This window comes from Oncorhynchus mykiss, chromosome 23 (genome assembly GCF_013265735.2).
Source record: "Oncorhynchus mykiss isolate Arlee chromosome 23, USDA_OmykA_1.1, whole genome shotgun sequence".
Classification (NCBI taxonomy): domain Eukaryota; kingdom Metazoa; phylum Chordata; class Actinopteri; order Salmoniformes; family Salmonidae; genus Oncorhynchus; species Oncorhynchus mykiss.
In genome coordinates, this window is record NC_048587.1 from 3,377,833 (window position 1) to 3,404,726 (window position 26,894).

General features: G+C 48.0%; 1 protein-coding gene across 1 annotated transcript in view; it reads right to left on the minus strand.

The window, feature by feature from the left end:
• Positions 1 to 26,894, minus strand: part of LOC110514665 (EH domain-binding protein 1-like) — a gene marked incomplete at its 3' end in the record, with an annotated part of 194,972 nt that overhangs the window by 52,793 nt on the left and 115,285 nt on the right. Inside the window, exon 11 of the mRNA XM_036960124.1 lies at positions 24,064 to 24,298. Within this exon, the coding sequence (XP_036816019.1) occupies positions 24,064 to 24,298 (235 nt within the window). The remainder of the gene's footprint in view (positions 1 to 24,063; positions 24,299 to 26,894) is intronic.

Consider the following 26,894-nt stretch of genomic DNA (forward strand, 5'->3'; position numbering starts at 1 on the left):
GAGGAATGGACTGATGAAACTAGATGATTCCACCCAGACTGTTAGAGGACTGATGAAACTAGATGATTCCACCCAGACTGTTAGAGGAATGGACTGATGAAACTAGATGATTCCACCCAGACTGTTAGAGGAATGGACTGATGATGAAACTAGATGATTCCACCCAGACTGTTAGAGGACTGATGAAACTAGATGATTCCACCCAGACTGTTAGAGGAATGGACTGATGAAACTAGATGATTCCACCCAGACTGTTAGAGGAATGGACTGATGAAACTAGATGATTCCACCCAGACTGTTAGAGGAATGGACTGATGAAACTAGATGATTCCACCCAGACTGTTAGAGGACTGATGAAACTAGATGATTCCACCCAGACTGTTAGAGGACTGACGATGAAACTAGATGATTCCACCCAGACTGTTAGAGGACTGATGAAACTAGATGATTCCACCCAGACTGTTAGAGGACTGATGAAACTAGATGATTCCACCCAGACTGTTAGAGGAATGGACTGATGAAACTAGATGATTCCACCCAGACTGTTAGAGGAATGGACTGATGATGAAACTAGATGATTCCACCCAGACTGTTAGAGGACTGATGAAACTAGATGATTCCACCCAGACTGTTAGAGGAATGGACTGATGAAACTAGATGATTCCACCCAGACTGTTAGAGGAATGGACTGATGAAACTAGATGATTCCACCCAGACTGTTAGAGGAATGGACTGATGAAACTAGATGATTCCACCCAGACTGTTAGAGGAATGGACTGATGAAACTAGATGATTCCACCCAGACTGTTAGAGGACTGATGAAACTAGATGATTCCACCCAGACTGTTAGAGGACTGACGATGAAACTAGATGATTCCACCCAGACTGTTAGAGGACTGATGAAACTAGATGATTCCACCCAGACTGTTAGAGGAATGGACTGATGAAACTAGATGATTCCACCCAGACTGTTAGAGGAATGGACTGATGAAACTAGATGATTCCACCCAGACTGTTAGAGGAATGGACTGATGAAACTAGATGATTCCACCCAGACTGTTAGAGGAATGGACTGATGAAACGAGATGATTCCACCCAGACTGTTAGAGGAATGGACTGATGAAACTAGATGATTCCACCCAGACTGTTAGAGGAATGGACTGATGAAACTAGATGATTCCACCCAGACTGTTAGAGGAACGGACTGATGAAACTAGATGATTCCACCCAGACTGTTAGAGGAATGGACTGATGAAACTAGATGATTCCACCCAGACTGTTAGAGGACTGATGAAACTAGATGATTCCACCCAGACTGTTAGAGGAATGGACTGATGAAACTAGATGATTCCACCCAGACTGTTAGAGGACTGATGAAACTAGATGATTCCACCCAGACTGTTAGAGGAATGGACTGATGAAACTAGATGATTCCACCCAGACTGTTAGAGGACTGATGAAACTAGATGATTCCACCCAGACTGTTAGAGGAATGGACTGATGAAACTAGATGATTCCACCCAGACTGTTAGAGGAATGGACTGATGAAACTAGATGATTCCACCCAGACTGTTAGAGGACTGATGAAACTAGATGATTCCACCCAGACTGTTAGAGGAATGGACTGATGAAACTAGATGATTCCACCCAGACTGTTAGAGGAATGGACTGATGATGAAACTAGATGATTCCACCCAGACTGTTAGAGGAATGGACTGATGAAACTAGATGATTCCACCCAGACTGTTAGAGGAATGGACTGATGATGAAACTAGATGATTCCACCCAGACTGTTAGAGGAATGGACTGATGATGAAACTAGATGATTCCACCCAGACTGTTAGAGGACTGATGAAACTAGATGATTCCACCCAGACTGTTAGAGGAATGGACTGATGAAACTAGATGATTCCACCCAGACTGTTAGAGGAATGGACTGATGATGAAACTAGATGATTCCACCCAGACTGTTAGAGGACTGATGAAACTAGATGATTCCACCCAGACTGTTAGAGGAATGGACTGATGATGAAACTAGATGATTCTACCCAGACTGTTAGAGGACTGATGAAACTAGATGATTCCACCCAGACTGTTAGAGGAATGGACTGATGAAACTAGATGATTCCACCCAGACTGTTAGAGGAATGGACTGATGAAACTAGATGATTCCACCCAGACTGTTAGAGGACTGATGAAACTAGATGATTCCACCCAGACTGTTAGAGGAATGGACTGATGAAACTAGATGATTCCACCCAGACTGTTAGAGGACTGATGAAACTAGATGATTCCACCCAGACTGTTAGAGGAATGGACTGATGAAACTAGATGATTCCACCCAGACTGTTAGAGGAATGGACTGATGAAACTAGATGATTCCATCCAGACTGTTAGAGGAATGGACTGATGAAACTAGATGATTCCACCCAGACTGTTAGAGGACTGATGAAACTAGATGATTCCACCCAGACTGTTAGAGGAATGGACTGATGAAACTAGATGATTCCACCCAGACTGTTAGAGGACTGATGAAACTAGATGATTCCACCCAGACTGTTAGAGGAATGGACTGATGAAACTAGATGATTCCACCCAGACTGTTAGAGGACTGATAAAACTAGATGATTCCACCCAGACTGTTAGAGGAATGGACTGATGATGAAACTAGATGATTCCACCCAGACTGTTAGAGGACTGATGAAACTAGATGATTCCACCCAGACTGTTAGAGGAATGGACTGATGATGAAACTAGATGATTCCACCCAGACTGTTAGAGGACTGATGAAACTAGATGATTCCACCCAGACTGTTAGAGGAATGGACTGATGAAACTAGATGATTCCACCCAGACTGTTAGAGGAATGGACTGATGAAACTAGATGATTCCACCCAGACTGTTAGAGGACTGATGAAACTAGATGATTCCACCCAGACTGTTAGAGGACTGATGAAACTAGATGATTCCACCCAGACTGTTAGAGGAATGGACTGATGAAACTAGATGATTCCACCCAGACTGTTAGAGGAATGGACTGATGAAAGTAGATGATTCCACCCAGACTGTTAGAGGAATGGACTGATGAAACTAGATGATTCCACCCAGACTGTTAGAGGACTGATGAAACTAGATGATTCCACCCAGACTGTTAGAGGACTGATGAAACTAGATGATTCCACCCAGACTGTTAGAGGAATGGACTGATGATGAAAGTAGATGATTCCACCCAGACTGTTAGAGGAATGGACTGATGAAAGTAGATGATTCCACCCAGACTGTTAGAGGAATGGACTGATGAAACTAGATGATTCCACCCAGACTGTTAGAGGACTGATGAAACTAGATGATTCCACCCAGACTGTTAGAGGACTGATGAAACTAGATGATTCCACCCAGACTGTTAGAGGAATGGACTGATGATGAAAGTAGATGATTCCACCCAGACTGTTAGAGGAATGGACTGATGAAACTAGATGATTCCACCCAGACTGTTAGAGGACTGATGAAACTAGATGATTCCACCCAGACTGTTAGAGGAATGGACTGATGAAACTAGATGATTCCACCCAGACTGTTAGAGGAATGGACTGATGATGAAACTAGATGATTCCACCCAGGCTGTTAGAGGAATGGACTGATGAAACTAGATGATTCCACCCAGACTGTTAGAGGACTGATGAAACTAGATGATTCCACCCAGACTGTTAGAGGAATGGACTGATGATGAAACTAGATGATTCCACCCAGACTGTTAGAGGAATGGACTGATGAAACTAGATGATTCCATCCAGACTGTTAGAGGACTGATGAAACTAGATGATTCCACCCAGACTGTTAGAGGAATGGACTGATGAAACTAGATGATTCCACCCAGACTGTTAGAGGACTGATGAAACTAGATGATTCCACCCAGACTGTTAGAGGAATGGACTGATGAAACTAGATGATTCCACCCAGACTGTTAGAGGAATGGACTGATGATGAAACTAGATGATTCCACCCAGACTGTTAGAGGACTGATGAAACTAGATGATTCCACCCAGACTGTTAGAGGAATGGACTGATGAAACTAGATGATTCCACCCAGACTGTTAGAGGAATGGACTGATGAAACTAGATGATTCCACCCAGACTGTTAGAGGAATGGACTGATGAAACTAGATGATTCCACCCAGACTGTTAGAGGACTGATGAAACTAGATGATTCCACCCAGACTGTTAGAGGACTGACGATGAAACTAGATGATTCCACCCAGACTGTTAGAGGACTGATGAAACTAGATGATTCCACCCAGACTGTTAGAGGACTGATGAAACTAGATGATTCCACCCAGACTGTTAGAGGAATGGACTGATGAAACTAGATGATTCCACCCAGACTGTTAGAGGAATGGACTGATGATGAAACTAGATGATTCCACCCAGACTGTTAGAGGACTGATGAAACTAGATGATTCCACCCAGACTGTTAGAGGAATGGACTGATGAAACTAGATGATTCCACCCAGACTGTTAGAGGACTGATGAAACTAGATGATTCCACCCAGACTGTTAGAGGAATGGACTGATGAAACTAGATGATTCCACCCAGACTGTTAGAGGAATGGACTGATGAAACTAGATGATTCCACCCAGACTGTTAGAGGAATGGACTGATGAAACTAGATGATTCCACCCAGACTGTTAGAGGAATGGACTGATGAAACGAGATGATTCCACCCAGACTGTTAGAGGAATGGACTGATGAAACTAGATGATTCCACCCAGACTGTTAGAGGAATGGACTGATGAAACTAGATGATTCCACCCAGACTGTTAGAGGAATGGACTGATGAAACTAGATGATTCCACCCAGACTGTTAGAGGAATGGACTGATGAAACTAGATGATTCCACCCAGACTGTTAGAGGACTGATGAAACTAGATGATTCCACCCAGACTGTTAGAGGAATGGACTGATGAAACTAGATGATTCCACCCAGACTGTTAGAGGACTGATGAAACTAGATGATTCCACCCAGACTGTTAGAGGAATGGACTGATGAAACTAGATGATTCCACCCAGACTGTTAGAGGACTGATGAAACTAGATGATTCCACCCAGACTGTTAGAGGAATGGACTGATGAAACTAGATGATTCCACCCAGACTGTTAGAGGAATGGACTGATGAAACTAGATGATTCCACCCAGACTGTTAGAGGACTGATGAAACTAGATGATTCCACCCAGACTGTTAGAGGAATGGACTGATGAAACTAGATGATTCCACCCAGACTGTTAGAGGAATGGACTGATGATGAAACTAGATGATTCCACCCAGACTGTTAGAGGAATGGACTGATGATGAAACTAGATGATTCCACCCAGACTGTTAGAGGAATGGACTGATGAAACTAGATGATTCCACCCAGACTGTTAGAGGAATGGACTGATGATGAAACTAGATGATTCCACCCAGACTGTTAGAGGACTGATGAAACTAGATGATTCCACCCAGACTGTTAGAGGAATGGACTGATGAAACTAGATGATTCCACCCAGACTGTTAGAGGAATGGACTGATGATGAAACTAGATGATTCCACCCAGACTGTTAGAGGACTGATGAAACTAGATGATTCCACCCAGACTGTTAGAGGACTGATGAAACTAGATGATTCCACAAAGAGAAAAAAGATGGAAAAAAGACTAGTTTTCTGTGAATGGAGAATCTGTCAGCCCAGGACCCGTTTTCACAAAGTGCTGATCTAGGATCAGGTTCCCCCTCTTATTCATCATCATGATTTAAAAGGCATAACTGATCCTAGACCAGCACTCCTCCTCAGATACTTTATGACTACAGCCCCAGGACCCAATGCCACCTTTACCATGCAGACCCAATACCACCTTTATCAGACCTAATACCACCTTTACCATACAGACCCAATACCACCTTTATCATACAGACCCAATACCACCTTTACCATACAGATCCAATACCACCTTTACCATACAGACCCAATACCACCTTTATGATACAGACCCAATGCCACCTTTACCATACAGACCCAATACCACCTTTACCATACAGAACCAATACCACCTTTATCATACAGACCCAATACCACCTTTACCATACAGACCCAATACCACCTTTACCATACAGACCCAATACCACCTTTACCATACAGACCCAATACCACCTTTATCAGACCTAATACCACCTTTATCATACAGACCCAATACCACCTTTATCATACAGACCCAATACCACCTTTACCATATAGACCCAATACCACCTTCATCATACAGACCCAATAACACCTTTAACATACAGACCCAATACCACCTTTACCATACAGACCCAATGCCACCTTTACCATACAGACCCAATACCACCTTTACCATACAGACCCAATACCACCTTTACCATACAGACCCAATGCCACCTTTACCATACAGACCCAATGCCACCTTTACCAAACAGACCCAATACCACCTTTATGATACAGACCCAATACCACCTTTACCATACAGACCCAATGCCACCTTTACCATACAGACCCAATGCCACCTTTACCATACAGACCCAATACCACCTTTATGATACAGATCCAATATCACCTTTATAATACAGACCCAATACCACCTTTACCATACAGACCCAATACCACCTTTATAATACAGACCCAATACCACCTTTGCCAAACAGACCCAATACCACCTTTACCATACAGACCCAATACCACCTTTACCATACAGACCCAATACCACCTTTATAATACAGACCCAATACCACCTTTACCATACAGACCCAATACCACCTTTATAATACAGACCCAATACCACCTTTGCCAAACAGACCCAATACCACCTTTACCATACAGACCCAATACCACCTTTATAATACAGACCCAATACCATACAGACCCAATATCACCTTTATCATACAGACCCAATACCACCTTTATCATACAGACCCAATACCACCTTTATCATACAGACCCAATACCACCTGTATCATACAGACTCAATACCACCTTTATGATACAGACCCAATACCACCTTTATGATACAGACCCAATATCACCTTTATCATATAGACCCAATACCACCTTTACCATTCAGACCCAATACCACCTTTACCATACAGACCCAATACCAGCTTTGCCAAACAGACCCAATACCACCTTTACCATACAGACCCAATACCACCTTTACCATACAGACCCAATACCACCTTTACCATACAGACCCAATACCACCTTTACCATACAGACCCAATACCACCTTTACCATACAGATCCAATACCACCTTTATAATACAGACCCAATACCACCTTTACCATACAGACCCAATACCACCTTTACCATACAGACCCAATACCACCTTTACCATACAGACCCAATACCACCTTTACCATACAGATCCAATACCACCTTTATAATACAGACCCAATACCACCTTTACCATACAGACCCAATACCACCTTTACCATACAGACCCAATACCACCTTTACCATACAGACCCAATACCACCTTTACCATACAGACCCAATGCCACCTTTACCATACAGGAATATTATTACAATTATAATGGAGAGTGAATAGTTCCTTTAGAGGGCAGACACACCTGAGTAGTGGAGGAGTGGGACGAAGGCGGGGGGGATGGGAGAGAGGAGTAGAGGGGGACGGAAGAGAGGAGTGGAGGGGGATGGGAGAGAGGAGTGGAGGGGGATGGGAGAGAGGAGTGGAGGGGGACGGGAGAGAGGAGTAGAGGGGGATGGGAGAGAGGAGTGGAGGGGGATGGGAGAGAGGAGTGGAGGGGGATGGGAGAGAGGAGTGGAGGGGGACGGGAGAGAGGAGTGAAGGGGGATGGAAGAGAGGAGTATAGGGGGATGGGAGAGAGGAGTGGAGGGGGATGGGCGAGAGGAGTGGAGATGGGAGAGAGGAGTGGAGGGGGATGGGAGAGAGGAGTGGAGGGGGATGGGAGAGAGGAGTGAAGGGGGATGGAAGAGAGGAGTGGAGGGGGACGGGAAAGAGGAGTGGAGGGGGATGGAAGAGAGGAGTGGAGGGGGACGGGAAAGAGGAGTGGAGGGGATGGAAGAGAGGAGTGGAGGGGGACGGGAAAGAGGAGTGGAGGGGGATGGAAGAGAGGAGTGGAGGGGGACGGGAGAGAGGAGTGAAGGGGGATGGAAGAGAGGAGTAGAGGGGGATGGAAGAGAGGAGAAGAGGGGGATGGGAGAGAGGAGTGGAGGGGGATGGGAGAGAGGAGTGGAGGGGGATGGGAGAGAGGAGTGGAGGGGGATGGGAGAGAGGAGTGGAGGGGGATGGGAGAGAGGAGTGGAGGGGGACGGGAGAGAGGAGTGGAGGGGGATGGAAGAGAGGAGTGGAGGGGGATGGGCGAGAGGAGTGGAGATGGGAGAGAGGAGTGGAGGGGGATGGGAGAGAGGAGTGGAGGGGGATGGGAGAGAGGAGTGGAGGGCGATGGAAGAGAGGAGTGGAGGGGGATGGGCGAGAGGAGTGGAGGGGGATGGGCGAGAGGAGTGGAGGGGGATGGGCGAGAGGAGTGGAGGGGGATGGGAGAGAGGGGTGGAGGGGGACGGAGGAGTGGAGTGGGATGGGCGAGAGGAGTGGAGATGGGAGAGAGGAGTGGAGGGGGATGGGAGAGAGGAGTGGAGGGGGACGGGAGAGAGGAGTGGAGGGGGATGGGCGAGAGGAGTGGAGATGGGAGAGAGGAGTGGAGGGGGATGGGAGAGAGGAGTGGAGGGGGACGGGAGAGAGGAGTGGAGGGGGATGGGAGAGAGGAGTGGAGGGGGATGGGAGAGAGGGGTGGAGGGGGACGGAGGAGTGGAGGAGATTGCAGGGCTGGAGGGCTTTATAACGAACCAATTAAAGCCTTATCATCACTCCTCTACCACCCCACACACACACACAACTATTTGACAGACAAATCACTCAGCCAATTTGTAAGGCACTTCCAAGGTCTTGTTTAAATGGTGGAGAGGACAGCGATTGGTTTAATTCAATTAAAATGGGACGACGGCTACTTAAGGTTGAAGGAGGGAGATTTTGTACGACCGCGTGTGTGTGTGTGTGTGTGTGTGTGTGTGTGTGGGGGAGGTATGAGGGGTGGGGGTCCTTGGCTAATAGGGGTTGAGTAAGGCTAGTATTGATCAAGTGGTGGGATAGTGTTAACCTGCCTCCCCAGCCCTACCCCACCTCCCATCTATCCACCCCAGGGTGTAACCCTACCCCACCTCCCATCTATCCACCCCAGGGTTTAACCCTACCCCACCTCCCATCTATCCACCCCAGGGTGTAACCCTACCCCACCTCCCATCCATACACCCCAGGGTGTAACCCCACCTCCCATCTATCCACCCCAGGGTTTAACACTACCCCACCTCCCATCTATCCCCCCCAGGGTGTAACCCTACCCCACCTCCCATCTATCCACCCCAGGGTTTAACCCTACCCCACCTCCCATCTATCCACCCCAGGGTGTAACCCCACCTCCCATGCATCCAGCCCAGGGTTTTGGCCCACCCCCTGTCTCCATCCATCCCCTATGTCATTCAATCCTAGCCAGGGGTACAGGGCTGGGGTGTATGGTGGGGTGGGATTAGGGCTGTTGTGGTGACCGTATTAATCGCCACACCGGCGGTCACGGGTCATGAAGGCAGTCAAATTTCACATGTTCCACTGTAATTAGGCTTCTCCACTCTCTGATGCTGCTGATGGTCATTAGTAACCTACCAAACTTGCTAACTGCCTGGTACTCAGCACTCTATTGTCCCTCTAATCACACTGACATCAATGTAAATGTATTCAAAAATCTAATCAAACACTTGATGAGAGCCCATGAGCTCATGTTGTGCAACATTTCTATAGCCTATGTAATTGGGTGAGAAAACAGAGCGATGGCCTCTAGTAAAAAGAGGAGGATCAGCTTTCTATAGGTTATGTCATTGGGTGAGAAAACAGAGCGATGGCCTCTAGTAAAAAGAGGAGGATCAGCTTTCTATAGGTTATGTAATTGGGTGAGAAAACAGAGCGATGGCCTCTAGTAAAAAGAGGAGGATCAGCTTTCTATAGGTTAGATCTACTATATTTAATTCTCAACTTTCCTAATGTTAAGCACATTGCTTCTCTTTGCAACAGGAGTATAGCCTACCTGGCAGGCAAGAAAATGAACCACGGGGAAAAGCGTCCTCCATTCGCTATTGAAGTGTATAGAAGGCGTATTGTTTCCCACTGCCCCCTGATTCGATACAGGTGCATGATAATGGTCCATTCTAAATGAAAACAAATGTCACACATATATTATTTAGTATATGTAAAGACCAGATTAAGTCAAGAATAGTCTGATGGGTGACAACGTTAGCCTGTGAATGATATATTATCACTGGTGAATGATGCCCAGCATAAGAAACAATGCCTTTTTTTGCTACCTTTTCTAATCATAGTCGCACACCTCATGTAGCCTAGCCCATAGATCTATATGTTTTAATAAGGTTTGTATCACACCTCATGTAGCCTAGCCCATAGATCTATATGTTTTAATAAGGTTTGTATCACACCTCATGTAGCCTAGCCCATAGATCTATATGTTTTAATAAGGTTTGTATCACACCGCATGTAGCCTAGCCCATAGATCTATATGTTTTAAAAAGGTTTGTATCACACCGCATGTAGCCTAGCCCATAGATCTATATGTTTTAATAAGGTTTGTATCACAACTAAAGTGGCCAAATAACTTCTTAAAATGAAGCACATTAATCCGCTTTACAAGGGGTGTAGAGCCTAACTGGCATGTATAAGCAGGGAAGACCATTGTCACCATTAAATGCACCTTCATAATAAAAGCATGACATGCATATTCACATGTGCCGTCACTTTTGATAACGATGTTTTCCGCTAATGGAACCGTGGTGTTTTTAGCCTCCTGCCATGTGTGCATTGCTGCTCTTATAATGTGACGAAACAGCCTAATAGTGTATCACATTTTAATCTAAACGTTCTGATCTGTTGCGTCAGTCACCTTGCGTAAAAACATTTTTGGGGGGATGCTAGTAGTTGTATTAATTTAGGATCTATCACATCCCACAACTGTCCCAGACTGTGAACAGAGGAGAGGAACAGAGGAGAGGGACAGAGGAGAGGGACAGATGGAGTACTGGAGGAAAGGAACAGATGGAGTACTGGAGGAAAGGAACAGATGGAGTACTGGAGGAGAGGAACAGAGGAGTACTGGAGGAGAGGAACAGATGGAGTACTGGAGGAGAGGAACAGAGGAGTACTGGAGGAGAGGAACAGATGGAGTACTGGAGGAAAGGAACAGATGGAGTACTGGAGGAGAGGCACAGATGGAGTACTGGAGGAGAGGAACAGAGGAGTACTGGAGGAGAGGGACAGATGTAGTACTGGAGGAGAGGAACAGATGTAGTACTGGAGGAGAGGAACAGAGGAGAACTGGAGGATAGGAACAGATGGAGTACTGGAGGAGGGGAACAGATGAGGCTACTGGAGGAGTGTTGGTAAACACGTCTCTCTACTGGAGCCTCAGAAGAGAGTCTCCATAAGAGAGAAACTCTTGAGAGGAATCAGTCAGACATGAAACATGGAGGATCATCATTCAACTTCCCTCCTTCAAATCAAACAGGTCCTCTTTACTGGAGATTACACTGTTCCAATGTGTTTTTATTTTGTCTCTACATAACCATATTCCTTCTGTCTTTCTGTCTCTCTCTCTTCACCTCTCCCTCTCCTTCCCTCCCTTTCGCTCACTCTACCTCCATCCTTCTTTCTCTCTGTTTCCTTCTCCAGCTCTTTCCTAAAAGCAGCTAGAGGTAATCCCTGGCTGATAAAACTAAAGGATTTACCACAGGAAGATTAGGGGGCTACGTCCCAAATGGCCATATTGCTCTGGTCAAAAGTAGTGCACTAAATAGGGAATAGGGTGCTATTTGGGAAGCAGCCTAGGGAGGCTCTTTGTGGAGCCTTTTATACCAGTCGGTGTGGGTACAGAAGGAGCTCTTGAAGTGCTGAAGTCAGGAGCTGAACACAGTGCAGGAACATCGGAGGAGCAGGATAATGATAGCAGCATTACAGTAATGATCAAAACACTACGACCCACTCAGGAAACCCTCTGTATCTGACAGACCCGACAGGACACTGAGACCCACTCAGGAAACCCTCTGTATCTGACAGACCCGACAGGACCCGACCTCAGCCCTGCAGAGCCTGTAGACAATTTCATTCAGGCTAATAAGGCAAACTTGTTGACTTATATGAGGCGGAGCCAACACATACAGACAGGCCTATAAACGTTAATCAGAACAGCAACTTAGCTGATCAAGTATATACAGTTGAAGTCAGAAGTTTACCATGGTCCCATGGTGTTTATATTTGCGTACTATTGTTTGTACAGATGAACCTGGTACCTTCAGGCGTTTGGAAATTGCTCCCAATGATGAACCAGACTTGTGGAGGTCTACAATTTTTTTCCTGATTTTTCTTTTGATTTTCATATGATGTCAAACAAAGAGGCACTGAGTTTGAAGGTAGGCCTTGAAATACATCCACAGGTACACCTCCAATTGACTCCAATGATGTCAATTAGCCTATCAGAAGCTTCTAAAGCCATGACATCATTTTCTGGAATTTTCCAAGCTGTTTAAAGGCACAGTCAACTTAGTGTATGTAAACTTCTGACCCACTGGAATTATGATACAGTGAATTTTATAAGTGAAATAATCTGTCTGTAAACAATTGTTGGATAAATGACTTGTGTCATGCCCAAAGTAGATGTCCTAATAGACTTGCCAAAACTATAGTTTGTTAACAAGAAATTTGTGGAGTGGTTGAAAAACAAGTTTTAATGACTCCAACCTAAGTGTATGAAAACTTCCAACTTTAACTGTATATATTTGTTATCTTTCAAACACTTGGTTGATGGAGTCTGCCTGCCAGATGGGCGGGGTTTGGTTGATAGAGTCTGCCTGCCAGATGGGCGGGGTTTGGTTGATAGAGTCTGCCTGCCAGATGGGCGGGGTTTGGTTGATAGAGTCTGCCTGCCAGATGGGCGGGGTTTGGTTGATAGAGTCTGCCTACCAGATGGGCGGGGTTTGGTTGATAGAGTCTACCTGCCAGATGGGCGGGGTTTGGTTGATAGAGTCTGCCTGCCAGATGGGCGGGGTTTGGTGGATAGAGTCTGCCTGCCAGATGGGCGGGGTTTGGTTGATAGAGTCTGTCTGCAGTTGACAGATGGGCGGGGTTTGATTGATAGAGTTTGCCTACAGTTGCCAGATGGGCGGGGTTTGGTTGATAGAGCCTGCCTACAGTTGCCAGATGGGCGGGGTTTGGTTGATAGAGTCTGCCTGCCAGATGGGCGGGGTTTGGTTGATGGAGTCTGCCTGCCAGATGGGCGGGGTTTGGTTGATAGAGTCTGCCTGCCAGATGGGCGGGGTTTGGTGTATAGAGTCTGCCTGCCAGATGGGCGGGGTTTGGTGGATAGAGTCTGCCTGCCAGATGGGCGGGGTTTGGTTGATAGAGTCTGTCTGCAGTTGACAGATGGGCGGGGTTTGGTTGATAGAGTTTGCCTACAGTTGCCAGATGGGCGGGGTTTGGTTGATAGAGCCTGCCTAAAGTTGCCAGATGGGCGGGGTTTGGTTGATAGAGTCTGCCTACAGTTGCCAGATGGGCAGGGTTTGGTTGATAGTCTGCCTGCAGTTGCCAGATGGGCAGGGTTTGGTTGATAGAGTCTACCTGCCAGATGGGCGGGGTTTGGTTGATAGAGTCTGCCTACAGTTGCCAGATGGGCGGGGTTTGGTTGATAGAGTCAGCCTACAGTTGCCAGATGGGCGGGGTTTGGATAATAGAGTCTGCCTGCCAGATGAGCGGGGTTTGGTTGATAGAGTCTGCTTGCAGTTGCCAGATGGGTGGGGTTTGGTTGATAGAGTCTGCATGTAGTTGCCAGAAGGGCGGAGTTTGGTTGATTGAGTCTGCCTGCCAGATGGGCAGGGTTTGGTTGATAGAGTCTGCCTGCCAGATGGGCGGGGTTTGGTTGGTAGAGTCTGCCTGCAGTTGCCAGATGGGCGGGGTTTGGTTGATAGAGTCTGCCTGCCAGATGGGCGGGGTTTGTTTGATAGAGTCTGCCTGCAGTTGCCAGACTGGCGGGGTTTGGTTGATAGAGTCTGCCTGCCAGATGGGCGGGGTTTGGTTGATAGAGTCTACCTGCCAGATGGGCGGGGTTTGGTTGACAGTCTGCCTGCCAGATGGGCAGGGTTTGGTTGATAGAGTCTGCCTGCCAGATGGGCGGGGTTTGGTTGATAGAGTCTGCCTACCGTTGCCAGATGGGCAGGGTTTGGATAATAGAGTCTGCCTGCCAGATGGGCGGGGTTTGGTTGATAGAGTCTGCTTGCCAGATGGGCGGGGTTTGGTTGATAGAGTCTGCCTGCCAGATGGGCGGGGTTTGGTTGGTAGTTCCCCCTCTTTCTCAGTCCCCCACTCCCGGTCCCCCCCTCTTTCTCAGTCCCCCCCCCCCCCCCCCCCTCTCACTCTCTGTGACAGTCGTGCCCTGCAGCACTAACCTGTCCTGAACAGGAAGTCTAGTGACTGGCTTTTAGTGCTTCTCCTCTCCTATAGCTCTCACCAGCTCTAGTATCCCCCAGCTCACAGAGAGGAGGAGGACTGGCTTACCTTACCCCTCAGGATTATACTACTGTTACACAGCTTATTGAGGGGCCAGAGGGGCCAAGGGCTTGGTCTCATACCTATATGATATGCCTCTATATGAGGGAGCTCTAAGAGTACGAGGCTGTTTGAGAGATTTGAATCCTAATCAATCCGTCCAAAGGGACAACGTGTTGTTTGAGGTACGGCAGATCAATACAGCTACAGTCGTCTAACAGGGGTCAAAGCTGTACGCTGAAAAACCTTGTTAGCGCAAAAGGTCAAATTAAATGTTTGATGCTCATTAGAATTTCCTGTCTTTTTCATCTTAAGACAAAACGCTAAATATTTAAATGAAAACTGTTTTTATATTAATAGCCGTGTAGATAAGTGACTTCCTGTGGATGAGAGGAGAGAGGAGGAGGAAAAGGAGGAGAGAGGAGAGAGAAGGAGAAAAGGGGGAGGAGGAGAGAGAGGAGGCGAAAAGAGGGGGAGGAGGAGAGAGGAGGACAGAGGAGGGGGAGGAGGAGAGAGGATGAGAAAAGAAGGGGAGGAGGAGAGAGGATGAGAAAAGAGGGGGAGGAGAGAGGAGAAAGGAGGAGAGAGGATGAGAGGAGGGGGAGGAGGAGAGAGGAGGAGAGGAGGGGGAGGTGGAGGAGGAGAGAGGAGGAGAGGAGGGGGAGGTGGAGGAGGAGAGAGGAGGAGAAAGGAGGAGAGAGGAGGAGAAAGGAGGAGAGAGGAGGAGAGGAGGAGAGGAGGGGGAGGAGGAGAGGAGGGGGAGGAGGAGAGAGGAGGAGAAAGGAGGAGAGAGGATGAGAAAGGAGGAGAGGAGTGGAGGAGGAGAGGAGGAGAAAAGAGGGGGAGGAGGAGAGGAGGAGAAAAGAGGGGGAGGAGGAGAGAGGAGGAGGGGAGGAGAGAGGATGAGAAAAGAGGGGGAGGAGGAGAGAGGAGGAGAAAGGAGGAGAGAGGAGGGGGAGGAGAGAGGATGAGAGAGGAGGGGGAGGAGGAGAAAAGAGGGGGAGGAGGTGAGAGGAGGGGGAGGAGGTGAGAGGAGGGGGAGGAGGTGAGAGGAGGAGAGAAGAGGGGGAGGAGGAGAGAGGATGAGAAAAGAGGGGGAGGAGGAGAAAAGAGGGGGAGGAGGAGAAAAGAGGGGGAGGAGGTGAGAGGAGGGGGAGGAGGTGAGAGGAGGAGAGAAGAGGGGGAGGAGGAGAGAGGAGAACAGAAAGAAGGTGTGTAGCAAATGAGAGAGGGGACAGGTCAACAGTGAGAGGAGAAAAGGAGGTGAAGAAAAGAGACAAGGAGGGCCAGGTGAGGAAAGAGGAGTGCAGTATTCTCTCGGTCCCCCCATACCGTCATCCTATACAAAAAACTACTCCTCTACTCTTCATCTTCTCCTCAACCAAGGAAAACTCCACAATGTCAGAACGGCAGGCTCTCGCCTTCTCTCACCCTTTCTGTAAGCTAATTAAGAAATATCACAGCCTTCTGCGAACTCAATTAAATCATGTTAATTTATTCTCATTTCAATTTCCACTCAGGCTGCTGCTGTGGAGGGCCGGAAAAACAAAGGAGGAGGAATGAAAGGAGCCGTGCTCTGGTCCTGGCCTCCCTGTGAGACGCTCTCTCTCTCTCTGTGTGTATGTGTGTGTGTCTCGGTGTGTGTCTTTGTGTGTGTGTGTCTCGGTGTGTGTGTGTGTCTCAGTGTGTGTCTAGGTGTGTGTGTGTATATGTGCGTCTCAGTGTGTGTGTGTGTGTGTGTGTGTGTGTGTGTGTTTGCGTCTCAGGGTGTGTGTGCACGTGTGTCTCGGTGTGTGTGTGCGCACTTGTGTCTCGGTGTGTGCGCGCGCGTGTGTGTGTGTCTCGGTGTGTGTGTGTGTGTCTCGGTGTGTGTCTCGGTGTGTGAATATAGTCCAGGCCTCCTTGTGAGAGGTGCTCTGTGCTCTCAGCTCCTCAGAAACACTATTTAATTCGGGCCTTTGATTCATCTGAATAACAGAAACCTTTTATTTGAGGGGAAAAGCAGCATACCTCTCCTGTTGTTTCACTTAGTCACCATCCTGAGGAGCCTGGAGGATGCTGTGTGTGTGTGTGTGTGTGTGTGTGTGTGTGTGTGTGTGTGTGTGTGTGTGTGTGTGTGTGTGTGTGTGTGTGTGTGTTACTATCCTTGTTGGGACCAGAAGAATTAGGCGTTAAGAGTTAGGGGAAAATAAGATTTTTAATCAATTGTTTGGTCAAACAAATGTGTGTGTGTGTGTGTGTGTAAAGTAAAGTGTGTGTGAGAGCACGCGTGTGTCAGGACATGTGTGCACGATACAGGAAGTGAATATTTCAAGGTCTACTTCAGCTAAACGGCTGCACCAGAAGACTCGGATCTTAGTTGAAACACAGAACTCTCTGAAAGTCCTTATGTTAATATAGAACAGGAAATATAACTCTTCTGTTAATATAGAACAGGAAATATAACTCTTCTGTTAATATAGAACAGGAAATATAACTCTTATGTTAATATAGAACAGGAAATATAACTCTTATGTTAATATAGAACAGGAAATATAACTCTTCTTCTTTGCACAAACTTTTCCTCCGACATCGGCGTTCTGTTCGTGACTTTTCTCCATATGAAAATAAAGGCTAATAAATTCATGAAGCGGAAACTGATGAAAATCCGCGAGATCAGAGCAGCTGAGGGCAGAACGGCTCACTGAAACTTCTGGAACAGAGACAACGAAGCAGAGACAGTGACAGTGACAGAGGAGGAGGAGGAGGAGGAGGAGGAGAGAAGGAGTGGCCCCCGGGAAGGAGATGGACTGAAACGGGACAGACATGAATCTCTCGTCCGTTCTTCCTTCTCTCTTTCTTTTAGAAAGTTACTCTGTTCATTTAAATGAATCCTTCAGACAGACGTTCCGTCTCCGCGACTCCAGAGAAGCAAAACCTCAACGCACTCTGGGATCGGTCTTTCATTGTCCTCTAAGACAGAGGAAGAGAGAGGGATGGAGAAAGAAAGAGAGACAGACAGACACAGAGACCGAGAGTGAGACAGAGAGAGGCCGAGAGAGACAGAGAGAGAGACAGAGAGAGAGACAGCGAGGGAGAGAGAGACAGCGAGGGAGAGAGAGGCAGAGAGAGAGGCAGAGAGAGAGAGACAGAGAGAGGCTGAGAGAGAGAGACAGAGCGAGACAGAAAGAGGGAGAGAAAGAGGGAGAGAGAGAGAGACAGAGAGAGAGACAGAGAGAGAGGCAGAGAGAGCGGCAGAGAGAGAGGCAGAGAGAGAGGCAGAGAGAGAGGCAGAGAGAGAGAGACAGACAGAGAGACAGAGAGGAGAGAGAGAGAGACAGAGAGAGAGACAGAGAGAGACGCAGAGAGAGACCGAGGGCGACAGAGAGAGAGGCAGAGAGAGAGACAGAGAGAGACAAAGAGAGAGAGAGACAAAGAGAGAGAGACAAAGAGACAGAGAGAGAGACAAAGAGAGAGAGACAAAGAGACAGAGAGAGACAGCAGAGTGAAGGACTGGGGAAGTACGTACTGAGAGTCCAGTAACTTTGATGAATGGTTATAAAAGAGTAACAAACAACCAGGGGGACGTCACCAGTCACCAGGGGGACGTCACCAGGGGGACGTCACCAGCCACCAGGGGGACGCCACCAGCCACCAGGGGGACGTCACCAGCCACCAGGGGGACGTCACCAGCCACCAGGGGGACGTCACCAGCCACCAGGGGGACGTCACCAGCCACCAGGGGGATGTCACCAGGGGGACGTCACCAGCCACCAGGGGGACGCCACCAGCCACCAGGGGGACGCCACCAGCCACCAGGGGGACGTTACCAGGGGGACGTCACCAGCCACCAGGGGGATGTCACCAGCCACCAGGGGGGACGTCACCAGGGGGACGTCACCAGCCACCAGGGGGGACGTCACCAGGGGGACTTCACCAGCCACCAGGGGGACGTCACCAGCCACCAGGGGGACGTCACCAGCCACCAGGGGGACGTCACCAGCCACCAGGGGGACGTCACCAGCCAGTGGAAATGCCTCATGTGAAATGTCAGGAAATACCCTCATACAGTATGAAGAAAAATGACAAATGAAATGTAGAACCGCTTTTGGTAAACTGCCACTTACAGTAGGCAACAATTGCCCTTTGACCCAAACAAACCCACCCTACTTTAACATACTGTTCAGTGTAAATGAATCTGTATGGATACCACACACTGGAGAGATTGTCTTCGCTCCTAAAAATAGACAATAACACCCTTGCCTTCGTTACACTAACGCTGAGGAGAAATGTCCTCACTATGACGGAGATACACTGAGTTTACAAACATGAAGAACAGCTGCTCTTTCCATGAAATAGACTGACCAGGTGAATCCAGGCGAAAGATATGATCCCTTATTGATGTCACCTCAACTCAGGGTAGGTGAAGGGGAGGAGACGGGTTAAAGAAGGATTTTTACGCCAATTGAGACGAGGACTGTGCATGTCATGCCATTCAGAGGGTGAATGGACAAGACAAAAGATTTGAGTGCCGTTGAACGGGGTATGGTAGTAGGTGCCAGGCACACCGGCTTGTGTCAAGAACTGCAACGCTGCTGGGTTTTTTACACTGAACAGTTTCCTGTGAGAGTGCAAGTCAATATTATGAAGGTGTTGTTAACGTCAGTATATTCAGGAAACAGCATCTATACCAGGTGTATCACCGTAACACCTGAAACTAGATGTGGTTGTCTCACTTACAGTTGAAGTCGGAAGTTTACATACACTTAGGGTCATTAAAACTCGTTTTTCAGCCACTCCACAAATATCTTGATAACAAACTGTAGTTTTGGCAAGTCGGTTGGGGCATCTACTTTGTGCATGACACAAGTCATTTTTCCAACAGTTCTTTACAGACAGATTAATTCACTGTATCACAATTCCAGTGGGTCAGAAGTTTACATACACTAAGACATCATTGGAGTCAGTTGGAGGTGTACCTGTGGATGTGTTTCAAGGCCTACCTTCAAACTCACTGCCTCTTTGCTTGACATCATGGGAAAATCAAAAGAAATCAGCAAAGACCTCAGAAAATATTGTAGACCTCCACAAGTCTGGTTCATCCTTGGGAGCAATTTCGAAACTCCTGAAGGTACCACGTTCATCTGTACAAACAGTAGTACGCAAGTATGAACACCATGGGACCACGCAGCCGTCATACCGCTCAGGAAGGAGACGCGTTCTGTCTCCTAGAGATGAACGTACGTGCAAATCAATCCCAGAACAGCAGCAAAGGACCTTGTGAAGATGCTGGAGGAAACAGGTACAAAAGTATCAATATCCACAGTAAAACGAGTCCTATATCGACATAACCTGAAAGGCCGCTCAGCAAGGAAGAAGCCACTGCTCCAAAACCGCTATAAAAAAGCCATACTACGGTTTGCAACTGCACATGGGGACAAAGATTGTACTTTTTGGAGAAAAATGTCCTCTGGTCTGATGAAACAACAATTTAACTGTTTAGCCATAATGACCATCTTCACATTTGGAGGAAAAAGGGGGAGGCTTGCAAGCCGAAGAACACCATCCCAACCGTGAAGCACGGGGGTGGCAGCATCTTGTTGTGGGGGTGCTTTGCTGCAGGAGGGTCTGGTGCACTTCACAAAATAGATGGAATCATGAGGAAGGACAATTATGTGGATATATTGAAGCAACATCTCAAGACATCAGTCAGGAAGTTAAAGCTTTGTCGCAAATGGGTCTTCCAAATGGACAATGACCCCAAGCATACTTCCAAAGTTGTGGCAAAATGGCTTAAAGACAACAAAGTCAAGGTATTGGAGGGCCATCACAAAGCCTTGACCTCAATCCCACAGAACATTTGTGGGCAGAACTGAAAAAGCGTGTGCCAGCAAGGAGGTCTACAAACCTACAAACATTTAAACTGAGTTTAAATGTATTTGGCTAAGGTGCATGCAAACTTCCGACTTCAACTGGAACTACTGATGAAGGTACTGTCTCACCACGCTTCTGATGAAGGTACTGTCTCACCTAGCTACTGATGAAGGTACTGTCTCACCACGCTACTGATGAAGGTACTGTCTCACCTAGCTACTGATGAAGGTACTGTCTCACCTCGCTACTGATGAAGGTACCGTCTCACCTAGCTATTGATGAAGGTACTGTCTCACCACGCTACTGATGAAGGTACTGTCTCACCACGCTACTGATGAAGGTACTGTCTCACCACGCTACTGATGAAGGTACTGTCTCACCTAGCTACTGATGAAGGTACTGTCTCACCTAGCTACTGATGAAGGTACTGTCTCACCACGCTACTGATGAAGGTACTGTCTCACCTAGCTACTGATGAAGGTACTGTCTCACCACGCTACTGATGAAGGTACTGTCTCACCTAGCTACTGATGAAGGTACTGTCTCACCACGCTACTGATGAAGGTACTGTCTCACCTAGCTACTGATGAAGGTACTGTCTCACCACGCTACTGATGAAGGTACTGTCTCACCACGCTACTGATGAAGGTACTGTCTCACCTAGCTACTGATGAAGGTACTGTCTCACCTCGCTACTGATGAAGGTACTGTCTCACCTAGCTACTGATGAAGGTACTGTCTCACCTAGCTACTGATGAAGGTACTGTCTCACCACGCTACTGATGAAGGTACTGTCTCACCTAGCTACTGATGAAGGTACTGTCTCACCTAGCTACTGATGAAGGTACTGTCTCATCACGCTACTGATGAAGGTACTGTCTCATCACGCTACTGATGAAGGTACTGTCTCACCTAGCTACTGATGAAGGTACTGTCTCACCTAGCTACTGATGAAGGTATTGTCTCACCTAGCTACTGATGAAGGTACTGTCTCATCACGCTACTGATGAAGGTACTGCCTCACCTAGCTACTGATGAAGGTATTGTCTCACCTAGCTACTGATGAAGGTACTGTCTCACCACGCTACTGATGAAGGTACTGTCTCACCACGCTACTGATGAAGGTACTGTCTCATCATGCTACTGATGAAGGTACTGTCTCACCTCGCTACTGATGAAGATACTGTCTCATCACGCTACTGATGAAGGTACTGTCTCACCTAGCTACTGATGAAGGTATTGTCTCACCTAGCTACTGATGAAGGTATTGTCTCACCTAGCTACTGATGAAGGTACTGTCTCACCACGCTACTGATGAAGGTATTGTCTCACCTAGCTACTGATGAAGGTACTGTCTCACCACGCTACTGATGAAGGTACTGTCTCACCTAGCTACTGATGAAGGTACTGTCTCACCTAGATACTGATGAAGGTACTGTCTCATCACGCTACTGATGAAGGTACTGTCTCACCACGCTACTGATGAAGGTACTGTCTCACCACGCTACTGATGAAGGTACTGTCTCACCTAGCTACTGATGAAGGTACCGTCTCACCTAGCTATTGATGAAGGTACTGTCTCATCACGCTACTGATGAAGGTACTGTCTCACCACGCTACTGATGAAGGTACTGCCTCACCACGCTACTGATGAAGGTACTGTCTCACCACGCTACTGATGAAGGTACTGTCTCATCACGCTACTGATGAAGGTACTGTCTCACCTCGCTACTGATGACGGTACTGTCTCACCTAGCTACTGATGTAGGTACTGTCTCACCTCGCTACTGATGAAGGTACTGTCTCACCTAGCTACTGATGAAGGTACTGTCTCACCACGCTACTGATGAAGGTACGGTCTCACCACGCTACTAATGAAGGTTCTGTCTGGAAGCAGCTCTGGATGAGAGCGTCTGTTTAATGACTAAATGTCCATGTTAAAATCATACTCTTATACAAAGAGTGGAGGATACAAGAACACAGCCTGTCCTGATTCACCACAGCCTGTCCTGATTCACCACAGCCTGTCCTGATTCACCACAGCTTGTCCTGATTCACCACAGCCTGTCCTGATCCACCACAGCCTGTCCTGATTCACCACAGCCTGTCCTGATTCACCACAGCCTGTCCTGATCCACCACAGCCTGTTGTTGAAGAGGTAGCCTTAACACCATGACAAACTGGACTAACACACACACACACACACACACACACACACGGAGGACTTAAACAAGACCACACACAAGCAGATGCACACACACACACACACCACCCACACCACCCACACCCACACACACCCACCACCCACACACACACACACGCCACCCACACACACACACACGCCACCCACCCACACCACACACACCCACACACCACCCCCACACACACACACACCACCCACCCACACACCACCCACACACACACCACACACACAAAACATTGAGAAGCAGAGGAACAGCCTGTGTTTTTTGGGCAAACTGGAATCTGTGCGTACTAACACACAGACACATACACACGTGTGTAGGAGTTTCTCATCATTGTGTGTGTGTGTGTGTGTGTGTGTGTGTGTGTGTGTGTGTGTGTGTGTGTGTGTGTGTGTGTGTGTGTTTTTCGCTGTGAGAATATTTACAGAAACCAAACCCTATTCTCACCACCTCTACATGTTAAAGTCTGAGCCTCATTTTCCACTGGATATCTCTCCTGCAACAGCCTCAGTTTCTCTCCCCCCTCCTCTCTCTCCCTCCTCTCTCCCCCTCTCTCCCTCCTCTCTCCCTCCTCTCTCCCTCTCTCTCACTCACTCCTCTCTCTCTCCCTCTCTCACTCACTCCTCTCTCCCTCCTCTCTCTCTCCCCTATCTCCCTCCCCTCTCTCCCTCCCCTCTCTCCCTCCTCCGCTGAGCTCTAAAGACAGGGGCAGCCCTTGGCGGAGTGCAGCCCACCACAGGCCACTGAGTCTGGGTAATTAAAGTTGTTTAGACCCCCTCACCCACAGTCACACGGCTGTGCAGCTGGTTGATAAACCTTCCTTAATGACATAGTACCACCATTACTGTTACCGCACCAAGTCCTACACAACTACAACAGCCAGCCACGGAGGGAGGGTGTGTGTGTGTGTCCGCGGGGGGGGGGTTATGGGGGCAGATGGGGTTCTTACCCCCCCTGTAATCAGTCTGCTGATGTGTTTAAGCCCCTCATATGCTTTCTGCCCTGCATCTCATATAGACTACTTAAACCCCCCCCCACCCCCCCCACCCAATCACTCCCGGCCACTGGGGTGGCTCATCATGTGTGTGTGACCACCAGCCGTTTAATTACAACTAGCAGAAATGCAGAATTTAAATAAATAAATAAACAAACAAACAACCCAATAAACTAATACCTATATTCAGATGAGGAGGTTGGAGGTGACTGGACACACACGGAGGCACATGCAAACACAACTACACACACTTTGTGAGCAACCACACACACACACACACACACGTCATGAATACCCCTACTCTAGTGCCACTACCCTCTTCAAAGAGTCTTACCTTAGGGGAGGAGAAGGCCAGATCTCGCCCCACCACAGCTGCCACGGCACTGGGTCTACTGGGCATGAATCTCTCCCTCTCTGCCCCCTCCCTGGAGGTGTTGGGGGCCGAGGGGCTGGGGCCTGGAGGTCTGGGAGGTAGCGGGGCTCTCCTCTTCTGGTTACTGAAGTCTGGAGAGGGGCCCCCGGAGGGCCGGGATGGGCTGGAGGTCCGGGGCTCGTAGAACGGGTTGGATCTGAAGGAGAGAGGGAGACGGAGGGGGGAAGGCAGAGTGAGGGAGGGGAGAGACGGAGATGGAGGGGGGAAGACGGAGTGAGGGAGGGGAGAGACGGAGATGGAGGGGGGAAGACGGAGTGAGGGAGGGGAGAGACGGAGATGGAGGGGGGAGACGAAGTGAGGGAGGGGAGAGACAGAGTGAGGGGGGAGAGGGAGAGAGGGAGACGGAGGGGGGAAGACGGAGTGAGGGAGGGGAGAGACGGAGATGGAGGGGGGAAGACGGAGTGAGGGAGGGGAGAGATGGAGATGGAGGGGGGAAGACAGAGTGAGGGAGGGGAGAGACGGAGTGAGGGGGGAGAGGGAGAGAGGGAAAGGGATGGGGAGTGAGGGGGGAGGGAGAGAGGGAAAGGGATGGGGAGTGAGGGGGGAGGGAGAGAGGGAAGGGGAGAGAGGGAGTGAGGGAAATGGATAGGAAGTGAGGGAGGGGAGAGGGAGTGAGGGAGGGAGGGGAGAGGGAAAGAAAGAGGGAGAGGAGAGAGATATGGCATATCAAAAGATTGCATCATAATGTAATTTTACAGGCATTGTATAACTTTACATCCTCTAAAACTCTTCTGTTTTTTGTTAAATGTAATTTATTTCACCTTTATTTAACCAGGTAGGCCAGTTGAGAACACCTTTATTTAACCAGGTGGGCCAGTTGAGAACACCTTTATTTAACCAGGTAGGCCAGTTGAGAACACCTTTATTTAACCAGGTAGGCCAGTTGAGAACACCTTTATTTAACCAGGTAGGCCAGTTGAGAACACCTTTATTTAACCAGGTAGGCTAGTTGAGAACACCTTTATTTAACCAGGTAGGCCAGTTGAGAACACCTTTATTTAACCAGGTAGGCCAGTTGAGAACACCTTTATTTAACCAGGTAGGCCAGTTGAGAACACCTTTATTTAACCAGGTAGGCTAGTTGAGAACACCTTTATTTAACCAGGTGGGCCAGTTGAGAACACCTTTATTTAACCAGGTGGGCCAGTTGAGAACACCTTTACTTTACCAGGTAGGCCAGTTGAGAACACCTTTATTTAACCAGGTAGGCCAGTTGAGAACACTTTTATTTAACCAGGTGGGCCAGTTGAGAACACCTTTATTTAACCAGGTAGGCTAGTTGAGAACACCTTTATTTAACCAGGTAGGCTAGTTGAGAACACCTTTATTTAACCAGGTAGGCTAGTTGAGAACACCTTTATTTAACCAGGTCGGCCAGTTGAGAACACTTTTATTTAACCAGGTGGGCCAGTTGAGAACACCTTTATTTAACCAGGTGGGCCAGTTGAGAACAAGTTTTCATTTACAACTGCGACCTGGTCAAGATAAAGCAAAGCAAAGCAGTGCAACAAAAACAACAACACAGAGTTACACCTGGAATAAACAAACGTACAGTCAATAACACTTCACTGTACTTTACTTAGGAACACACATTCAACACTAAAATAGCTGACCAGGTACCTCAGAGCTACAACACGGTTAGCATTACCGGCTAACAGTACCTCAGAGCCACAACACGGCTAGCAGTACCTCAGAGCCACAACAAGGTTAGCAATACCAACCCAGACACACATGGTTAGCATTACCACAGAGCCACAACACGGCTAGCAGTACCAACCCAGTCACAACACGGCTAGCAGTACCAAACCAGCCACAACACGGCTAGCAGTCCCTCAGAGCCACAACACGGCTAGCAGTACCAAACCAGCCACAACACGGCTAGCAGTACCTCAGAGCCACAACAAGGTTAGCAATACCAACCCAGACACACATGGTTAGTGTTGTAATAACATATTAAAACATGTAATGACGCATTCACGGACTGTTGTTAAACACACTGATAACCCATGAATATACACTGCTCCAAACCCTTTGGGATGGGCTACAAAGACAATGAACTCTGTCAAGAACCAATGAGATACAGACAACAGGCTGGAGAGGACTGTCTATCACCTACGAACAACCAACCAGGAGCCAGGACTACTAGAATCTACCTACGTCATTCCAATGTATAAATGTACTGCCCAAATATGTGTTACGCCCTCTTTTTCCGAAACCTCCCTAAGAGTGGACGATAAGAGCCGTGCTGCACGTTTGCCAGATATCACTATGCTAGATTAAAAGGCCTCAAATATACCATATCCGCCTTGTCCAGAGTCTCATCTTGGTCTTGTCTCTCCTATAAATAATTCATGAACATTAGCATTACCACAGAGCCACAACACGGCTAGCAGTACCAACCCAGTCACAACACGGCTAGCAGTACCAACCCAGTCACAACACGGCTAGCAGTACCAAACCAGCCACAACACGGCTAGCAGTACCAAACCAGCCACAACACGGCTAGCAGTCCCTCAGAGCCACAACACGGCTAGCAGTACCAAACCAGCCACAACACAGTTAGCAGTACCTCAGAACCACAACACGGCTAGCAGTACCTCAGAACCACAACACGGCTAGCAGTACCTCAGAGCCACAACACGGCTAGCAGTACCTCAGAGCCACACGGCTAGTATTACCTCAGAACCACAACACGGCTAGCAGTACCTCAGAACCACACGGCTAGTAGTACC